At 37.4% G+C, this 22,564-nt stretch overlaps 1 protein-coding gene across 1 annotated transcript; it reads left to right on the top strand.

Moving 5' to 3' along the window:
* The first annotated feature begins 11,851 nt into the window (after positions 1 to 11,851).
* On the top strand, positions 11,852 to 12,412 carry LOC127094814 (uncharacterized). Its single transcript, XM_051033589.1, has one exon. The coding sequence runs from the start codon at positions 11,852 to 11,854 to the stop codon at positions 12,410 to 12,412; it is 561 nt and encodes a 186-aa protein (XP_050889546.1).
* The last annotated feature ends 10,152 nt before the right edge of the window (positions 12,413 to 22,564 follow it).

Below are 22,564 nucleotides of genomic sequence, written 5' to 3'. Positions count from 1 at the left end.
CATGAGTGAAGCTAAAAGTTTAACATGAGGCCATGCATTTGTAATTGAGAAATGATCAAGTGATTCATCCAAATGGAACCATGAAGAGTAACCATGTGCAAGTCTTTCAAATCTTATCTAAATGAGGTGATCCTGAATGTTTTGGAAAGGTGACATCAAGGGGAAGTTTGAGGTGGAAGTTTGAGAAATCAAACATAATTGAAATTTTTCTAAGTACCTTGCATAACGTTTGCTATGAGCTTAACATATAAAAAGTTTCTTCATAAAAGTTATAGCTCTTTCAATATTATTCAATTTGGTCACAAATTTGACCTCATTTGAATTTGTCATGAAGGAGTTATGCATTTTAAAAGTTGAGGAAAATTGTTTGTTCAATGGTAATGGCCCAAAATGACCTATAATGTTGCCTCTTGGAAGATTCCCTTGCAAGTTGAATTTGAAGTTTCTCAAAGAATAAAAGTTGGAGAGGACATATTGAGATTTATCATTAAACTTGGATGGACTTCATCTCATAAAAATTAAGCAAGTTATGGTCCTTGGAAGTTAACCTCCTAACTAGGATTCAGACAAAATGACCTATAATCTTTCACCATAAAAAAAGACTTTCCAAGCAAAACTATCTCTTGATGTCAACATTAAAGTTGTTTGGAATGTCATAAATAGTAATGTTGCATTTGGAATAATTTTCATATGAAAAAAATTGTAGGAGATAGGGTCTAGGGAACCCTAGTTTTGACCAGTTGACTTTCTCTAGTTAACCACCTTTAACCTACTTGCAAACTTAAAGTTCTCTTGATATTTGGGACTTATGAAGTATTATATATGTATAAGATGATGTAATATGAAGTATCCCCTAAAATATTTGATCAAATGTTGAAGAAACTTGTTGAGGAAGTCACACAAGATACCCATATGAATTAGGGTTTCCAAGGCAAACAAGCTCCAAACTCTTGATGATTTCCTGATCTAATTGATAAATGAAGAACATGGGGATCCATATATGATGTCTATAACCAATGTGGATCATCTCTTAATTGATCTCCTTGCACTGAGGGTCTCAAACCCTAATTGTGAGCTTGATGAGGCATTGGTGGATGCACACACTACCTACAAAAGAAATAAAGCTATACATATACATATTTTTGGGATTTTGGTTAGTAAACAAAGGAAAATAAAGTATGATACAGTCAAATGTGCTTGGTGATCTCTCCTAATGCAAACCCAATGAATGAGGGGTAAGGAGGATGCCAAGGTGTGATCTCAAAGCCAATGCATATGATGAGATAGCATGAAGGGTCTTAGGGTCAAAATCGGGGTCTTACAGGTACTCCATGGGAACCTCTTTGACAATGTGTACATTTTGCTTTGAAAAGGGTGTTGTTTGCAAAATATTGGAGAGATGGGAAAAAGTATATTTTTTATGATTTTTGGTGTTTGCCAAGACTTTTGAAGTATCATGCCTACGTACCAACAAAGTGCAATGGAGGATCAAAACCCCGTAATTCACGGTAAAAATAACAAAGATGTTTGTTTTTATTCATTTTTAATGGAAAGACATTTTTTCATTCTAAGGAGAATACTCAACTAATCACCCATAAGTATGAGAACTTTGCATCATCATGAGAAGGGCTCCAACTTAGATAAGGATCAACAAGTATGTCACTAGATCTCTTAGATGGAAAAGAATCATCACCAATACTATGGGGATAAGAGAATTATATCTCAACTATGGAAATGACTCATGTCTAAACTTTGATAAAAAAATTTAAAAGGAAAAGTGCACAAAAACAATTTGAATGAGTTATGCATTTTTTAAGTCTTTTGAAATTGGTCTGAATATGCTTAAGATGAATTAGCATTTATTAGGAAAAGGTTTTGAAAATCACTTGACAAAAGTCAAGGTTTATTGATAAAGAGGTTCAAGTTTAAGAGAAAAAACAAGAAGGTTTGGAAAAAGAGAGAAGATTTTGAAAATTAAAGAAGAGGAGGAGAAAAAGAGACTATCCTAGAGCATAAAGTAAAAAGCTAGGGAGGAAAGATCTAACCAAGAGATAGAAAGATTTATGACATAAGTCAAGCAAGATTTCCCTCCTTTGGATTAAGCCTCAAGCAATCCAAAATAAGCAAATAATAATCCATGTATCATATGAAATCAGAGTAATTCAACCAAGTCTCCAAAAGAAGTCCAAAGTCAAAGGTACCAGATGGATTCTAAGGTCTCAAATCACAAGTCCCAAAGCAAAGGTCAAGATCCTAATTCTAACTCCATAACTTCACATTGATGCCAAGGATAGTAACCACAAGTCCATGAACCAGGATAACCAAGTTTCTTTTTTAGGTTTTTTCTTTATTAATGTATTTTACAAGGAAGTGAAAATCCCAATGAACAAAGAACAAATAACAAAATCACAAATTATATGATATGGGATGCTAAACATAAAGTATAAAGTAAATGTCATAAAATAAAATAGCATAAAGTAAATGACTTTGAAGTTAAATGTTAGTAAATGATGTTAGTGATGAAAAAACAATGGTTTGGTCATTTTTTGGAGAATACTCAACTATTCACTCACAAGCATGAAAATATGAACCTATACATCATTTATGAGAAGGGCTCCAACTTGGATATTGATCAACAAGTATGCCACTAGCTCTCACAAATGGAAAAGGAGCAACATTTTCACACAATACCATGAGGAATATGAGACTTATAATCTCACTTATAAAAATGCCTTTGCTTTTAGGGACAAATTTAGAGTTATGTTAAGCAATCATAATTGGACTTATGGAGAAGTCACAACTATCTGAGGTCGATCAATAATAATGTTTGTGTTAATACATACTAGAGAAATTATATGTAAATCATTCTCCTAAAGCCATGCCACACAAAAAGAAAAGAGGGAATGATCAAGCACAAAGGCTATAAGGATGGTCCATTACTTCAATCCACACTTCATGACACTTAGGCAAACTTATGCATCAATCCAAAGTACCTTAAATGATCCATGATCAATTAGAAGGTAGGTTTGAAATTATGAAAGTTCATCAAGCACCAATCCATACATCATGAACAAGATGGACACAAGCCATCCAATTGATCAAAGGGAAAAGAAAGAGATGAAGAAGAAGGGGGCAAGATAGGTCACACCCAAATTGGACCAAAAGTTTGATCAAGTCATCATCAAAATCAATCATCCATTTTGGTGGATTAGGGTGTTCACCCCATCAACATCCAAGATCCATTGAGTTTAATGAGACTTGAAGTCCAAACCATCATGATCCAAGACCAACAGAAGTGCACAAAGGCGCACAAATATGAAATGCAATTAAGTGAAATAAAAATGCACCAAAAGATTTTTAAATGAATTTTAAAATAGAAATAAAAATGAAAAATCCATAAAGTCCTTCAAAATACCAAATAAATGGCCAAGAAAATTATGTGAGGTTGGAAATAAAATAAGAAGCATATAATAAAATTTCAGAATTTTAAAATGCAGAAAAGTATTTTTAAACCAATTAAAACAAAGGAGAAAAGATGAAATTCATGAAAAATAGAAAACCAGTGAAATAAAATGTAAAAAAAATAAAAATCAGATCAAGAAAAATGAAAGAGAATTTTAAAAATTATTTTGGATGAAAAATGGAATTACTATGAATTTTAAAACAAAAAGTAATTAAAAATAATAAAAGAAAAAGAATTAAAATCAGAAAAAAAACATCGAGCGTTGGATCACGCCTCATTAATTGACGTGGCAGATCCAACACTCCATATGTTAGAGAACACGATAAAACACGCTGCAAGCCAAACACATGATCCAATTTAAATCTAACCAGTCAGAACATTTCAAATGTCCAACGTGTCTGGCCCAAACTCAGACCACCTAAGAAAAATTCTGGTCATCTTCTCCGGCGAACTCTCACCGGAGCTTCATCTTTTGGTAAATTCAGAACACGAGATCACCACCATTATGATCCTCTTCTCATCCTGAATTCAACCTTACGCTCTAAGTTCAATTATATAAATCAAGCAAAAGGGATTTCAGAGATGTTTCAGAAACAAGCAAGCCACAAAAAATTAAATTAAATGATGAACACGATCAATCAACACCAGATAAGTTAGGGGAAAACTTCAGAGAATGAAAGACTACATTGTGGTAACTTGTTTGAGTTCAAATGATTCTCATAACTACCTTGTCTAGATGGTGATCAGAAGTTGATGAAGCTTGATCTGGTTGGAGCACTTTAGAAGGTCTCAGAGCTTGGGAATTGTTGCAAAAGCTTCAGAGGATGCTGAAGATGCTAATGGAATTAAGAAACTGGATTGAAACAAGCTGGAACTCAAAACACGATAGTTGAATTTTTGGAAAAATTTCAAGTTGCAACAGAGATTTCTTGGCTCTCCAAAGCTTGAAAATGAATGCAGTAGCTCCCTCTATTTACAAGGAATGTGTTTGGATTCAAATGCGTGTGAAATGATGCAGAATTCGTACAAAATGAATTTGATCAGAATGTGAGAAAAATGTGACTTGAAAGTCATCAAAACTCAACCAAATGATGCATTTTAAGGGTCAATTAACTTCTGGAGGCTTGTTTAAACATGTTTAGGTCCAAAACACATGCGAATTTGGCTTGGAATTAAGATTAGCGATGTTCAAATTTCGGGCAATGACAATTTTTTCAGTTATAAGTCACCATGTTCAACCCAATGGGGCATCCTACACAAGAGGCTTTTTTATTCCATTCTTTTTTAAATGTGTTAACATCGTGGCAAAGATTACAATGTGCCATGAAATGTTTAATTTGGATGCTTTACCACAAAGTTATGTCATGTTGAAGTTGACATGAAAAACTGATCACATAACTTAGAAAAATTAGAGTGCTTCATGGCTGAAAGTGACGTAATGTTTCAATGAATTCCATGGCCTTCCAATCATATTATGACCTTGGTCATTGAAGAAAACTTGTAGAGGGTATAAAAAATGTCATTTTGAAACAAGAGTCATCCTTATATGTTGAAAATTGAAGAAGTTATGATCTTTGAATGTTGGGAAAGAGTCAACTGAAAATAGGTTAAATTTCACTAAGTCCACAAATGACCTATAATGTCTCGAAACTTTTGATGATCCTACAAGCATAATTGTCTCTTGTCATGTAAATAGAAGTTGTAAAGGATATTTATAAGATTCATATGCAAAAAGAATCATTAAGAATGTTGATAATTGAAGGAGTCGTGATCCTTGGAACTCTGACTTCAAATGGTTGACTTTTAGGTCAAACCCCTTGGAACAAGCTTGTGTACTTGGACTTTCATTGCATTTAAAAGCATATTAATTATCATATGAACTTAAAATAAGGTGTCCTTAAATGTATCTTGATTAGATTTCTCGAAGCTTGAAGTAACTTGTTGAAGAAGGCATGGAAATAAACACATGAACCTTTGACTTTCCTTGGGAAGTAAGCCACAAGACTTTGATGTATTTTTGATCAAAATGAGATTGAAAGGTGCTTTAGAACCTTTGAAATCATGCATTGGAAGATATCCCCCTTAAGAATCAATGGTTGACCACACTTTGACTTGAGGAAACAATATAAACCCTAGCTGAAGAAGCATGTTTGATGCTCTTGATGAAAAGTCCTACCTTGCAAAATAAACTTAAGGGAAACAAGACATATTTTTGCTATTTTGATTAGTGGTTAGAAAAGTAATGAACATGTAAACACAAAGGTAAAACAAACCAACAAAGAGGTGCTTGGTGATCCCTGCAAGAAGCAAATCCAAAGGTGGATAGGGGAAGGACCAAAATGTGACCTTGTTTATGTGCAATGATGCAAATGATATGTGGGATCTTAGGGTTAAAAATTATGGTATGATAGATGCTCCTATTTAGTTTTCTTCAATTTGGAGGTATGAAGATTAAAATCTTCGTATCGTCAAGATTGAGAAGACTTAAATATTAAAGACCCAATTTTGTCCCTAAGATACCGCAAGATGCTTATGATATGATATGAATGCAAACCAAAATTTTTGTGGGAAAAATAGTTTCCACAGGGAGATCCGACTTGGGACAAACACAATTCCGTAGAGGAAAAGGAAAGACTCGAGAATAACCAATGCACAGTTAGAAAATGAACTAAAGATCCAACGGGGAAAACTTATCAAAGCAAGACTTAGCCCGGGAAAAGAAACCATCAAAAGGGAAAAAAAACCTGACTCCAAAAGGAGAGGAATATTACCTAACTATCTACTGAGTGATAACTTAATAAAGGTAATAAGCCAAAACATAACAATTACCAACTACCAGCCAAGTGATAGCTTAACAAAGGTAACCGATCAAAGGTAAGAGGAATATTACCTACTATCAGCCGAGTGATAGCTTAACAAAGGTAATAAGCCAAAATAGAACAATTACCAACTACCAACCAAGTGATAGCTTAACAAAGGTAACCAATCAAAGGTAAGAGGAATATTACCTACTATCAAACGAGTGATAGCTTAACAAAGGTAATAAGCCAAAATGAATGATTACCAACTACCAGCTGAAGCTAGCATAAATATACCCGAAAGTATTGCACGCTCGAACATTCAACAGAGCCTCCATCGAACTTTATTTATTCCAGAACGAAAGGGAAAACATTGATAAAACCCAGGGGAAAGTGATATGATGGGTAAGGAAGTCGGTTATGCAAGGGGAAGGTGTTAACACCCCTAGCATCCATGGTACTCCATGGGAACCGTTTTGATAGTTCTCGCTCGAATAAGTGTTATATCTAAAGGTTACTTGTAAAAGAATGAAGGAAAGGGAAAGGAAATAGATAAAGTAGTCGGTGAGGATTGGGGCCCTCATGCCTAGGTATCCTTGTAGCGATAAATTCATGACTATCAAGATATGGATAAGCTTAACGTCAATAGAATCAGAGTCGCCACCGTGCTTTTATTGTTTCCAAAGGAAAAGAGGAAAGTACGAACAAAACCCAAAGATAAGAAGTTTTCAAATCAAAACTAATAAAATGCCAGATATTACAGGTAAGGGGGATGGTTACAAAAGGGAAGGTCTTAGCGCCGAAAGTGTCATAGGTACTCCTAGGGAGACCTTTTTTATGTGTGCATATGTGTTTGGTATAAAAGATGTTTGGAAAAAATGGAGTGCGGGGATGAGAAAAAAATTCATTGATTATATTTTTGTGTTTGACAATACCTTATGTCTTATGCCTATGTACCAACATAAAAATGAGGGATCAAAACCTCGTAGTTCGTGGTAAAATTTTTGAATGAGTTGGTGAATTGCTTTTACAAAAGTTTAATAAGAAAAGGCACTAAGGGCCAAAAATTTGAATGGGGTTACAAGTTCTTTTTGTATTTTGAAATTTTAAGTCAATATGATTAAGTTTATTTACAAATTTGATTTAAGAAAGAGTTTTAAAATTTAGTGGCATAAGGCCGAAGTTTGTAATCATTAAAACAAAGTCTAAGTTTGAAATTACAAGCAAAGAATTTTTTTGAAAAGGGGGAGAGATTTTGAAATTTAAGAAGTGGGAGGGGATGAAGAGGCTATCCTAAGCACAAATTTAAAAGTTGAGAGTTGAAAAGATCTGACCAATGGGATGCAATCCAACAGACAAGAATGTCATATAGAAACCCATTTTCCTTTGGACTTTTATCAAGCAATAATCAATAAGCAATGAGCAATATCCAGACGTCATGAAGATCAAGGCATCAAATAAAGGTAGCCACATCCAAGCAAGCAATTTCAATAGCTATCAGTCTTCATTGTCTTTCCATGTATCAGATGAAACATTCCTTGATCAACTTAGAGCAAAGCATCAGACACAAGATCAAAATAACAATTAAGCACAAAGACAGAGTAGCAGATGAATTCAAACAAATCCCAAGGCTTGTATCAGATGAAGACTCAGTTCATAATAGCTCAGTCTCAGAATGTTGGCATTGGCCAAGTACTTTTTGCACAGGGAATGTTTCCTAATCCTAAGTCCAAAAGTTCAGATCAAGTTCAACAGTCCACCAGATGTTTTTTAGGGTTTTTGTTGTTATTAGGTATTTTAAGGTCCTAAGACCACAAACAAAACCAAAACCCACAACTAATATATACAATCACAAGATATGGCTCAAATGAGCAAAGTGAAAATGACATAAACATAAACAAGTTATATGAAATGTAAATGGCAATGAATGATAAATGACTGAAATTTAAATTTCATAATAGTAAATGACTTGAAAATAAAGCAATATTAACAAGAGTTAGTCAAATGTTTGTCAAAAGTTAGTCAAGTGTTAATGGTGATTTTAATTGATTAAGTCATTCTTTAGAGAACACTCAACCATTCATTCACAAGTATGGATCCTTACACCAAGACATCTTCCATGAGAAGGGCTCCAACTTGGATAATTCAACAAGTATGCCACTAGCTCCCATGAAAGGAAAAAAGGCCAAGTCTCCACACAATGCCATGAAGAATGGGAGACTTAAAATCTCACTTACTAGAATGCTTTGCCTTGAGGGTCAAATTTAACTCTATATTAAGCCATCGTAATTGGACTTATGTAGAAGTCACAACTATTTGAGGCTGGGTGATCAGTCTCCAATTCTACTTATTTTTTGACACTCATTCGACACCTTTTAACGAAGTCGGTAACACATTAGTCTACCTGTTTTATCATTTTGTTTAGTAAATTAGATGTTTTGCATTGTTATTTCAAGTTGTTGATTATATTTGGTTTGCATCATTATACTCCATTTTATGTCTCTTTGTGGTAATTTTACTGGTTTCAGTTGTAAGCAAGAATATCGGAGGGATAGGTAAGCAAATCAGACGTTCTGGGCCCGTCGAAAGAGGAAATTGGACAACATAGTAGTCCTAACACGGCCACCCGTGTTGCCCAACACGGCCCGTGTCAGGAGAGGAAAGTCAGGAGAAGAAAATAGGGAGTTGACACGGGTGCCCGTGTCAGCTGACACGACCCTTGTCAGCCTCCATGGAGGGGAGTGTCAAGACCATTTTACAAGACAGCCAACACGGCCTATCGTGTTGCCTGACACAGCCAATGTTGGCTTGGACACCTCATTTTCCAGTTTTTGCTGTATTTTGGCACGACTGATCCTGAAGGGCATTTTGGACTTTTGCTACATCAAATTAATGATCCGGAACTATTTAGGGGATTTTTGAATATGGAGAAAAGGACTTTTCACGATTACAGATTGGAGACGATAAAGATTGAAGCGGTCAAAAGCGGCGAAGAATGGAAATCCTTCAAGAGCGGATGCAATTGAAGATCAATGGAATTCCCATCCTTTTGTAATGTCTCGTTTTTATTTTGTATCTTATTTGAATAATATGAGAGGCTAAACCCCCCAATGGCAGGGGGTGTCCTTGGATTGATCATGTAATGCCTCTGAAGTTATAATTTCCTTAATATATGATGTTTATTGTTAATTTCACTATGTAATTTGCGTAATGTTTTCTTTATCAGAAAAATCAAGATTGATGTATGGTTAACAATTAGCAGGATTGCAATTGTTAAGGTTTTTATACAGTGAAACCATAGTAGATATCACCTAGGACTAGGGATACCCTATGGTTACGGGTTTCTTCTTGTTAAATTGTAAATGCTTGGTTTCATCATAATCGCCTAAGGAATTAGAGGTTAGATTGAATGACCAAAGGTTTCCCTCTGAGGTCTTAGGAGGAAACAATCTTAAGATCCGGTAATTGAAACAACTTTCATTATTAAGGAGATATACAATCAAGGGTCATTACAGGAGATTTTCATACACCATCCTTGGCATATTATTATAAATTGTGAAAAGAGTTATTTTGTTTTACTTTCTCTTACAATGTCATTTCACAAAACCCCAACTATTAGTTTTGTTCAATTGAGTAACAATTCACACGTATATTGTTGCGCAACCCTCGAGATCGGTCTTTGGGAAACATCCATATTATTACTACATCGGCAAAATAGTACACTTGCTATTTTCCTGATCAAGTTTTTGGTGTCATTGTCGGGGATTGCCAAATATAAGTTTAAATCATCTCAATTGAAATTTTGTTGCTCTGCAACTAAAATTTATTTTCCTTTATTTTAATAATTTATTTCGATTATATCAACTTATTTGTGTCTGATATTTATATGTGAGGTAAGGCCTCAATTGATTTTCCTTTTGATGTAGAAATCGAGAGAACCTTGTGGGCAAGACTCAACAAGCTCGATTGGAATCAGACGAAGAACAACTTTCCATTCATTCAGGTGCAGATTCAGGTTCTGAGAGAGAGATCGAAACTATGGATGATGTTCCACCGCCACCAGAATGACTGTTGGGTGACTACGGAGGTGCAAATGCACCAACCGGCAGATTAACTATTGTAAACCAACCAATGAATATGGCTAATTTCCAGTTGCATCCGAGTACTATTAATCAGCTTGAAAGGAAGCATTTTACTGGAAAAGTAAATGAAGATGCAAACAAGCATTTGCAGAGGTTTCTGACCATGAGCAACACTCTAAAAATTGATGGTCACATCGAAGAAGCTAAGAAATTGAGAATGTTCCTGTTTACCTTAGCGGAAGAAGCCGAAGAATGGTTTTATTCTTTACCCGCCGGTAGCATCAAATCTTGGGAAGAAATGGAAAAAACCTTCCTAAATGAGTATTTTCCAGCATCGGTATTTCTGCGGAAGAGGTATGAAAGTATGAATTTTAAGCAGAAGGAGGGGGAAACTTTGGGAGACGCTTACAAGAGATTCAAGAGAGTCATGGTCGCCTGCCTAACTCATAATATGGATCCAATCGGACATATGCAGATGTTTGTGAATGGTCTTAAAATAAAGACCAAACAATTGATTGATACCACAGTCGGTGGCTCACAAATTTTTCAACAACCACCGATATCAAGAAGATCATTGAAGTTATTGCTGCTAATGAGCACTTGGAGTTGTACGCTAGATGTCAAAGCAAACCAGAAGGGGTTATAGATTTAAAGCTGGAAACTAATAAAATTCGTATTGAAAATACTATAGCTGCTGAAGTTGAGAAGAAGCTGAAAGCAATGAATATAGGTACCCAACAGGTAGCACAGGTCCAACCGGCTCCTACCGTCTGTTGCGAAATTTGTAATGGTCCGCACCAAACTGTATATTGTTTTGCAACTCCTCAACAAGTGGAGGAAATCAAATTTTTGAAGCAGAATAATCTTTATTCCAACACGTACAATCCGGGTTGGAAGAATCACCCCAACTTTCATGGAAAGACCAAAAAGGAACCACTCCTCAACACGGTCAATACCAAACTCAATATCAACAACAACAGAAACAACAAGCCCCTAAGGAAGTTGATTGGGAAATTGCAATTGAAAGAATGGTATCTCATAATGTTCAATTTCAAGAAGAAACTTGGAACAATCAGAAAAACACCACAACATCCATAAAGAATCTTGAAGTCCAAATGGATCAAATCGCTCAGCAATTAGCTTCGAGTTCTCAAGCACTAGGTGCTCTACCTAGTGCAACTGTGACAAATCCTATAGAGCATAATAATGTGAGCGTTGTGACAACAAGAAGTGGTAAATCTGATGAAGTAGTCGAGGAGGTGGATGAAGAGGAAGATTAATTGATCGAAGTGGATCTTCAAATCAAAGAAAATGAAGTTGTAAGGGAAGAATTGGTAGCACCGAAACCAGTTGTGAAAGAAACAGTCATTGAGCCTAAGCCAGTTGTTAAGCTTCCCTTTCCCACTAGAAAAAAGAAAAAGGGACAACATGAGAAAAACTTTGAAAAAATCTTAGAGTTGTTCAAGAAGCTGGAGATTAACATTCCACTGTTGGAGGCACTTGAACAAATGCCTACTTATTCCAAGTTCATGAAGGACATCATTTCGAAGAGGCGTACTGCCGACACCAACCTGATTATTCTAACCAAAACTTGTAGTGCTATTTTACAGGGTATGAAGATTCCGATAAAGAAGAAAGATCGAGGAGCTGTCACCATCCCGTGTACTATTGGAGATAGGTCATTCAAAAAAGCTCTTATTAATCTGGGAGCTAGTGTGAGTCTCATGCCGTTAGCCATTTATAATAAACATGGTATAGGGGCTGTGCAAGATACCAGGATGACACTCCATTTCGCTGATCATTCGGTCAAGAAACTGTGTGGTATTGTTGAAGATGTTCTGGTGAAAATTGAAAAGTTTGTATTTCCGGTGGATTTTGTAATTCTTGAAATGCTTGAAGATGAAGAGATCCTTATCATTCTTGGGATACCCTTTTTAGAAACGGGAAGGTGCTTGATCAACATAAAAGAAGGGACTATGACGTTGAAGGTTTATGATGAGGAATTGAAAATTGGTGTTCGAAACACCATGAGGTACAAGGATGATATTTGTACCAGACATACTATATAGATTCTGGATCAGGTGATGACATATGATAGTCCTTTGAATGCACCATATTCACCTTTGGAAAGAGTGTTGAGTTTGTCCATTTTCGATAGTGATAAAGAAGTGGACAACAGGGAATCTGAAGTGCTAGCCTTGTTAGACGCACAACCTCCATGGAAAGGATCTCGACCACACCTGTGGGGGGATTTACGCCTACCTCAATCTAGTGAGAAGGATGAAGAGCCAAAGAAGGGAACAGAGTTGAAACAACTTTCTGAGAATCTTAAATATGTTTTTCCCGATTCTGAAGGAAAATGTCCTGCTACCGTAAACTCGAGCCTAAAGAATATTTAAGAAGAAAAGCTCATCCAAGTCCTAAAAAAAATACAAAAATGCTATTGGATGGGAAATTGAAGATTTGAAAGGTATTAGCCCTACTGTGTGCATGCATAAAATTCTCATGGAAGAAGACCACAAACCAGTAGTCCAACCGCAGAGAAGACTCAATCCAGCAATGAAGGAGGTGGTGAAATTGTTAGACGCAGGTCTTATATATCCTATTTCTGACAGCCCCTGGGTGAGTTCAGTGCATGTTGTCCCTAAGAAAGGGGGGACCATAATAGTAAGGAATGAAAAAATGAGTTAATTTCTACTCGGACAATTACCGGGTGGCGCGTTTGCATTGACTACAGAAGGTTGAACACAACAACTAGGAAGTACCACTTCCCATTGCCATTTATGACCAGATGTTGGAAAGGTTAGTCGGACATGATTACTATTGTTTTTTAGATGGATACTCCGAGTATAATCAGATTGCAGTCGCTCCGGAAGACCAAGAAAAGACAGCATTCACATGCCCATATGGTGTATTTGCATACCGAAGAATTCCATTCGGGATGTGTAATGCTCCAGCCACCTTCCAACAATGCATGACTTCCATTTTCGCCGACATGCTCTAAAAGCATATGGAAGTCTTCATTGATGACTTCTCGATCTTTGGATCCTCATTTGATAATTGTTTAACTAATCTCCCTCTTGTTTTAGACAGGTGCCAGAAAACAAATTTAATTCTAAACTGGGAGAAATGTCACTTCATGGTGCGAGAAGGGATATTATTGGGTCACAAAATTTCCTACAAGGGAATTGAAGTTGACCAAGCAAAAGTGGAAGTGATATCTAAACTCCCACCTCCTGTTAACGAGAAGGGTATTAGGAGTTTCTTAGGACACGCAGGTTTTTACCGCAGGTTCATAAGAGATTTCTCAAAAATCACAAAAACGCTGACCACTCTATTGGTTAAGGATAAGGCGTTTATGTTCGACAAAGAATGCACCATGGCCTTTGAGACATTGAAGAGCAAATTGATTTCAGCACCCATTGTTATTGCCCCCGATTGGTCTCTTCCGTTTGAGATCATGTGTAATGTTAGTGATATTGCTGAAGGGGCAGTCCTAGGACAATGAAGAGAGAAGTTATTACATGTCATTTACTATGCTAGTCATGTGTTGAACCCTACACAGATGAACTATGCAACCACTGAGAAAGAGTTGTTGGTCGTGGTTTATGCATTTGAAAAATTCAGGCAGTACTTGTTAGGATCAAAGGTTGTCGTGTATACTAACCATGTCGCTTTGAAATATTTGTTTGCTAAACAAGACTCTAAGCCGAGGCTTCTCAGGTGGATCTTACTCCTCCAAGAATTTGATGTAGAGATCCGGGACAAAAGGGGGTGAAAACACAATGGCGGATCATCTATCTTGAATGTCACCAATTGAAGAAACATAAGAATAGAGACCGATAAAGGACGAGTTGGCTGATGAACACACCCTCGCTGTTATCAGTATCCCTTGGTTCGCAGACTACGTAAATTATTTGGTGGGGGTGTAATCCTTAATGATTTTGACTCTAACAAAAAGAAAAAGTTTGTTCATGATTGCAGGTTTTACTTGTGGGATGACCCATTCCTATACAAGAGAGGAGTGGATGGGCCGGTCAAAAGATGCGTCCTGGAGGAGGAACAAAGGGATGTACTTAGAGCTTGTCATGACTCGGTTTATGGAGGACACTTCAGTGGTGACAGAACAACGGCCAAAGTTCTTCAGTCAGGTCTATATTGACCCACATTGTTCAAAGATGCCCAAGACATCGCCAAAGAATGGGACAGATGTTAAAGAACGGGGAATATTTCTAAGAGAAATCAAATGCCGCAAAACGCTATGCTGGAGGTTGAATTGTTTGATGTCTGGGGAATAGACTTCATGGGGCCATTTCCACCGTCCTTTGGGAAGAATTACATCTTGGTAGCAGTAGACTACGTATCAAAGTGGGTGGAAGCAGTGGCATTGCCCACCAATGACTCTAAAGTGGTTGTGACATTTCTAAAGAACAATATCTTTTCGAGATTTGGGGTGCCGAGAGCACTTATTAGCGATGAAGGTACTCACTTTTTGAACAAACTGATGGAGAATCTGTTGAAGAAATATAATGTTAAACACAAGATCGTTACTCCGCACCACCCTCAAACGAGTGGTCAGGTCGAAGTGTCCAACAGGCAGATAAATCAAATATTGGAAAAGACGGTATACGCATCTAGGAAAGTCTGGGAAGTAAAGTTAGAAGATGCATTATGGGCGTACATAACGGCTTTCAAAACGCCCATAGGTATGTCTCCTTATCAGTTAGTTTATGGTAAAGCTTGTCAATTGCCACTAGAGTTGGAGCACAAAGCGTTTTGGGCATCCAAATTCTTAAATTATGATCTGGCTAAAGCGGGTGAATCCCGAATCCTTCAGCTCCATGAGCTAGAGGAGTTTCGGAACTAAGCATATGAGAATTCCAAACTCTACAAGGAGAAGACAAAGAAATGGCATGATTAGATGCTGCAAAGAAAGGAGTTTGTCGAGGGACAAATGGTGCTCTTGTTCAATCCATATTAAAGCTCTTTCCAGGAAAGTTGAAATCCAAGTGGTCGGGTCCGTTTTTGGTTCACAAAGTGTTTCCCCATGGAGCAATATAACTTAAAAATCCAAGTAACGGGGATACATTTAAGGTGAACGGACAAAGGTTGAAGCACTACTACAAGGGGCAGGAAAGTGGTCTGATCGATAATGTTCGTCTCAGAGGATAAGAGAGACGATTGTCGAGTCATGCGATGTTAAATGCAGCGCTTCGTGGGAGGCAACCCATGCGGTTTTATTCTAATTATTTCAGTGTTTGGTGTGTTTCCAATTTTATTTGTAGGTTCGCAGGTAAATCGCATAGTGCAAAAGAAAAGGTTTGAGCTAAACTCATAGAAGACAATTGGATAACAGAGAATGGGAAAACAGAGAAAAAATCAAGTTTTTTGAAAAAAAACAGGGCCCTGACACGGGTGCCCGTGTCACCTGACATGGCCCGTGTCAGGCAAGGAGCTAAGGAAGAGGAGTTTTTCAATAGGCTGACACGGTCACCCGTGTCAGCTAACACGGCCTGTGTCAGCTCTATTGTAGGGGGAGCCAAAAAAAATAGTAGCCTGACACGACCGCCCGTGTCAGGCCCAACAGCCATATTTTTTCAAATTTTGGATTTTGTTATTTGGTGGACCCCACCCGGATTTTCCACCACTTAAACTCATTCCTCCCTAAATCCACCCATTAAGTCTGATTTTCTCATCTTCTCTCTCTCCCATTTTTACCACATCTTTCTCCTTCCTCCATTGTTCTTCAACTTTCTCCATAACCTCACCACCAAAAAGCTCACAACTTTGCCACTTTACTCCGTCCAAATCGCCGGCACCCTTCACAAAAGTTTCTCTACTCTCCTCACTCTATAAGGCTACGGTAATCGCTTTTCCTTTTTCCATACTTTATTTTTGGGTCATATATTTGTGTTCTAGAAATTAATCATGTCGTCGAAGCGAATTTCTAAAGGGAAGCAAACTGAAGCTGAATCATCCAGACCTTGGAAACGGACCATCCGTCATCCGAATTCGCACGATATAATCTTCAATAACCCAGAGCACAAACGAAGGTACTCTTCTCACGTTAAGCGGAAGATAACACTGACAAGGTACCTATGCTCTGATACTCTATTTCAATTGGGTTTGTCGGAAGAATTAGATAGGATGTTCCATGTTCTCAGCATGCTTGAATTTGTGCATTGTGAAGCGCCTACCTATGAACGCATCACTTTAGAATTCTTTAGCACCATTGAGTTCAAGTTAAAAAAAGGTTGAACAGGTACAATAATGTACTTTGGAGGAACGATGACATTTAGGTTATACAATGTCGACCACGAGTTAATAGTGGAGCAGTTGGGTGAAATTCTCTGCCTACCCCTATATGGCCCCAAAGTCGTACCAGATGGTTTTAATGCTAAGACTTTCTGGTTGGCCATCACAGGACAATCAGATTATGTTGCCAAAGGGGAGAAAGCATCCAGCATTCAGAACCCTTGTTTCAGGTATGCCCAAAAGGTGCTGGCTTTCACGCTTTTTGGTATGGGTGATAGCACAGGTGTGGCTACCCAGAGGGAGATCTTCTTTTTGTTTGTCATGGAAAACTGAGTCGCTTTGAGTGTTGCATCATTTGCAGCGGATTACATGGGTCGAATGGGGAGAGCAGCCCAAGGGGGAATTTCTATAGGGGGCATAATCACACAGATTGCCCACCATTTTGGATATTACCCAGCTTCCCTTAATGAGACGCCAGTGGCAAGTAAGCATAAACTGGACATGAACACATTGGTTCAGCAAGGTATGCTATCACAAATTTCTGATTATTATGCTTTAATGAGTTTTGGTCAGTTTATTATGGCTTTTCCTGACCCTGATGAATTAGCATTTCCAACACGGCCAATTGGCTATATGAGAGTGTCGTCCAAGATGATATGGACGAGCACAATGCTGACCCATTTGTTGCAGGTGACCCACAAGAGGAAGAGGTGCAGGAACAAGAGCAGTTTGTTGCTCTGCCAGAGGACACCACGCACCCAGGTGTCGGGTCGTCATATGTGACACTGGGCCAATGGTCATGGATGCAGACAGAAATCGGCGATCTCTGAGCGGAGCAAACACATCAAGGCCAAGAGCAAGCCCGTCAAGGGACTCTTATGGAGGAGATGCACACGATGATGCAACATTTGATGTTGCAATTTCCACCACCGTAGTGAACCTGTGTGAGTCCCTCTCTATCTTGGATTAAACATTGCGGACAATGTTTGGTTCAAGTGTGGGTTTTTTTCTTATTATTTGTTTTTTTTGTTCTTAGTATTTTCATCATTTTATTATGTTTGTTTAAAATAATTAGTTGTGTGGTACTCTGTGTGTTACAGATAGAGGACATTTGTGCCAGATGAATAATGAGGCTTGGAGCGATTGGATGACAGACACACTCCTCTATCAGCTCTTCTGGAAACCCCCGAAAGTTTATGTTGTTGATCTGAATAATCGGACGCGACTCTCTGTTACTGGACTTCTCAGGAATACTCTATAACCGAAGTAAAGACGAAGCTACATCATACTGAGAGGTATCTTGAAAGCCTGCAAGTTATACCAAACATGGTGAGGACTACAAAAAGCCAAACACTTGTCATCATGAGAGCTTTCCAGGTATGTCTCTGTCTCTCTGGGTTTGCATAAGAGATACTAGAATTTCATAACACACATGTACACACTGAGGCAAATTGTTTTATTTAAACCCTGAGCCTTTCCAGCCAACCCGCCATTATTACCCTTCGTTCACCCAATTTGAGCCATATTTCCTTTTGTTTGTTATCTAACCACTGTAAATAACCGTAAGCCCAAACACTGCCACACCTTGCTTATATAAGGGTTGTTTACTCCAAATCTGTGGAAAATCCTAAGTTTAGAGTTTCATCAAAATTTTGGGACACCGATGAAAAGTAGATAAGTGCAGAAAAATGAGAAAAGTGCGAAACTTAAAAGAAAAAAGAGAAATGAAAAAATCATGAGAAATTTCATGAAACACTTATCTAGAAGAATTGGGGTTGACAAAAAGCGTGCTCAAAAGATAAATAAAAAGGAAAAAATAAGAGTCAACGAATCCCAACAAGAACGGTGCCCAAAAGAAATACCTCCCGATTAAAAGATATAACATAATTACGAGGGTAGCAACACGAACTCTAAGCATGTGCCCCTAGTATTCCCCTTTTTGTTTTGTTAAGTTTCCCCACCTTACACCTTAGCCTCACTACAACCCAAAAATCCCTTGAATAGTGTGTGGTGTGTGTTTTTGTTATGAAGGTATTTGTGATTCAAACTTAAGAGTTGACTTTGCATGCTCTGTTCTGTTGAGTGCAAACACTTTGATCCCGAGAGATTTGCGTTAATGTGAAAGTGTAACGGAAGTCGGAAGTCGGGAAAGAGTAAAACAGTGAACGGAAAGTGAACATGGAATCGCGAAAGATCACAGTAGCATTGTGGATGCAGAATTTGGGGGTGATCGTCCTGATGTCTCAAGCATCACTTGAGGACAAGCAATGAGATAAGTTTGGGGTTGTGATCAGTCTCCAATTCTACTTGTTTTCTGACACTCATTTGGAACCTTTTCACGAAGTCGGTAACATATTAGTCTACCTGTTTTATCATTTTATTTAGTAAATTAGATGTTTTGCATTGTTATTTCAAGTTGTTGCTTATATTTGGTTTGCATCATTATACTCAATTTTATGTCTCTTTGTGGTAGTTTTACTGTTTTCAGGGGTAAGCAAGAATACCGGAGGGATAGCCAAGCGAATCAGACGTTCAGGGCCCGTCGGAAGAGGAAATTGGACAACACAGTAGTCATGACACGATCACCCGTGTTACCCAACACGGCCCGTGTCAGGAGAGGAAAGCCAGGAGAAGAAAACAGGGAGCTGACACGGGTGCCCGTGTCAGCCTCCCTAGAGGGGCGTGTCAAGACCACTTTACCAAACAACCAACACAGCCTGTAGTGTTGCCTGACACGGCCAATGTTAGTTTGGACACCTCATTTTCCAGTTTTTGCTGTATTTTGGCACGGCTGATCCTGGAGGGTATTTTGGACTTTTGCTATATCAAATTAGTGATCAAGAACTATTTAGGGGATTTTTGAATATGGAGAAAAGGACTTTTCACGATTACAGCTTGGAGACGATAAAGATTGAAGTGGTCAAAAGTGGCGAAGATGAAGATCCTTCAAGAGCGGATGCAATTGAAGATCAAGGGAATTCCCATTCTTTTGTAATGTCTCATTTTTATTTTGTATCTTATTTGAATAATATGAGAGGCTAAACCCCCCAATGCCATGGGGGTGTCCCTGGATTGATCGTGTAATGACTCTGAAGTTATAATTTCCTTAATATATGATGTTTGTTGTTAATTTCACTGTGCAATTTGCGTAATGCTTTCCTTATCAGAAAAATCAAGATTGATGTATGGTTAATAATTAGCAGGATTGCAATTGTTAAGGTTTTTATATAGTGAAACCATAGTAGATATCACCCAGGACCATGGATACCCTATGGTTACCGGTTTATTCTTGTTAAATTGTAAATGCTTAATTTCATCATAATTGCCTAAGGACTTAGAGGTTAGATTGAATGACCAAAGGTTTCCCTCTGAGGTCTTAGGGGGGAACAATCTTAAGATCCGGTAATTGAAACAATTTTCATTATTAAGGAGATATACACTCAAGGGTCATTATAGGAGATTTTCATACGCCATCCTTGGCATATTATTTTAAACTATGAAAAGATTTATTTGGTTTTACTTTCTCTTACAGTGACATTTTACAAAACCCCAACTATTAGTTTTGTTCAATTGAGTAACAATTCACACGTATATTATTGCGCAATCCTCGAGATCAATCTTTGGGAAACATCCCTATTATTACTTCATCAGCAAAATAGTACACTTGCTATTTTCCCGATCAACGGGAAATAAAAATATAGGTGTTAATGCATGTTAGAGATTTGGTATGAAGAACCAAACTCCTAAAACATACCACACACTAAAAGAAAAGATCAAGGGGAGGGACTTATCTCAATCATACTTTAATTGATTCATCTGACACAAGGTCATTGATGAACCAATTAGCCTTTGGACATTAGAGATTTCATTGGTCAAATGAGGGAATGGGGAAGAATAGGGATACATATGAAGATGGAGGGGAAGATAGAAACACAAATTGATATGGGAGGAATTTCATCAAATCAAAACCATCCATTCATTTTAGGAGATGAGATGTACATCTCATCAATCCCCTAAATCCAATAGTTTTGATCTAACAAAAGTCAAATCAACCTTGACCAAGGCCCAAACAGAAAGTTAATCATCACAAGACCATAAAAATGTCTCAACAACATTTTTAAACATTTAATCAATTAAAAATCAATTTAAAAATGAATTAAAATACATTTTAATTTAGTCAAAGCCTAAAATCCCTTCAAAACACCAAATAAATGGCCAAGGGATTTATCCTAGGTCAAACAAGATCAAAGGACCTAAGACAAAAAAAATTCACTATTTTTGAAAATTCAGAAGTATTTTTAAGCAATTAAAAATATGCACAAAAATATTTAATTCATGAAAAATATCAAAATTAATCCAAAAATTAGTTTTAATTCAGAGTATGGAAGAGAAAAATATTTAAAGACTTTTTGTGAAAGTCCCATATTTTTTGGATTAAAAATGAAATTTCTACGAATTAAATAAAATAAGTCGATTAAATGGAAATCCAGAAAATAAAAAGAAATTCAAAAAAATAAGGGCCATCAGATCTCCCTCATTAATTGAGGTGACAGATCTGATGGCCAAGCGCGCGCTTCCATCCAACACCTTAGTCAACGCGTGTACACACGTGGTATGCAAAATCAAGGGTCCTGATTAAAATGTGGAACCATGATCAGATGGTATGGGAAAAGCCAGCACACCACCGGAGCCCTAGCTCCAGTCATCTTCTCTGATGGACCTCACAGGACTGGTCCACCATAAACGAAATGGAAAATGAAAAGTGGATACATGTTTTTGAAGGAAAAATGCTCAGGAGCACGAATCTGACCTCCATTTCTTCCAATTCCAAGTATATTAAAAGATACATGGATTTGAAATTTGAGGTTCATGATCTAAGTTGCTTCGATTTGACCTCAAAGCAACTCAATCTTGTTGCCTACATTGATTGGACTTCAGCCAACCAAAAATCAAAGAGAATGGTGAAGAATTGAGAGAGAATCGAAGAGAGAAAGTTTCTGAAAAATCACCTTCGAGTAGCTTGAATCTGGCTTGATCTTGCTTCCAATTGGCCTTGGCTCGACTCCAGAAGCTTGCAGAAAGTGAATTGGATCAAAGAAGGGTTTGGATTCTTGGAGTTTCAATCTCAAAAAAGAAGGAGATTTGAAACTCGATTTCAAGTGAAATCTTAAAGTTTATTCTTTAATGGAGGTTAGGGAGGCAATGGTTCAAATCTTGGCAAAGCAAGGATCCCCATTCTGATCACAAAGGCCTTGTATTTATAGTGTATCAAGTTACTTTTCACACACCTTGAACATTTGCCAATTTTAGCAACTTTGGTGCATGAATGAATGGGCAATGATTTGGGCCTAAGGAATGATGCAATCCAACTCCAATTCGTGCACATTGAGTACTAAAACCATAACATGTAAGCATGCAATAGGAAATGGTTATTTGAGTTCAAGTTTTACCAAAATAAACCTATGAAAGGAACCATATGCAAGTCCCTCAATCTCGGTCCAAATGAGGTGATATTGGACTTTTTGGGAAGGTGAGACCAAGGGGAACAACTTTCATGTTGAACACTTTTTCATTTGAAGCTTGTACCATGAGGAATTTTGAGGTGGAAGTTTGGAAATTCAAACATGATTGAAATTTTTCTAAGTACCAAGTCAAATGTTCACTTCTTCCACCTTGAATAACTTTTGCTATGAGCTTCAAATGGAAACATTTCCTTCATAAAAGTTGTATCTCTTTCAAACCTATTCAATTTGGTCACAAATTGGATCTCATTTGGATTTTGCATGAAGGAGTAATGTATTTTAGAAGTTGAGGAAAATTGCTTGTTCAATGGTAATGACCCAAAATGACCTATAATGTTTCTTCTTGGAACATGCCCTTGCAAGTTGAATTTGAAGTTTCTCAAAGCATAAAAGTTGGAAGTGACATATTTAAATTGATCATGAAACTTGGATGGACTTCATCTC

The sequence above is a fragment of the Lathyrus oleraceus genome, chromosome 6 (genome assembly GCF_024323335.1).
Source record: "Lathyrus oleraceus cultivar Zhongwan6 chromosome 6, CAAS_Psat_ZW6_1.0, whole genome shotgun sequence".
NCBI lineage: Eukaryota > Viridiplantae > Streptophyta > Magnoliopsida > Fabales > Fabaceae > Lathyrus > Lathyrus oleraceus.
This window is presented reverse-complemented; position numbering and strand designations above follow the sequence as displayed.

Coding starts and splice junctions, on each gene's coding strand:
- LOC127094814 (XM_051033589.1), top strand. CDS start 11,852: ATGCCTACTTATTCCAAGTTCATGAAGGACATCATTTCGAAGAGGCGT.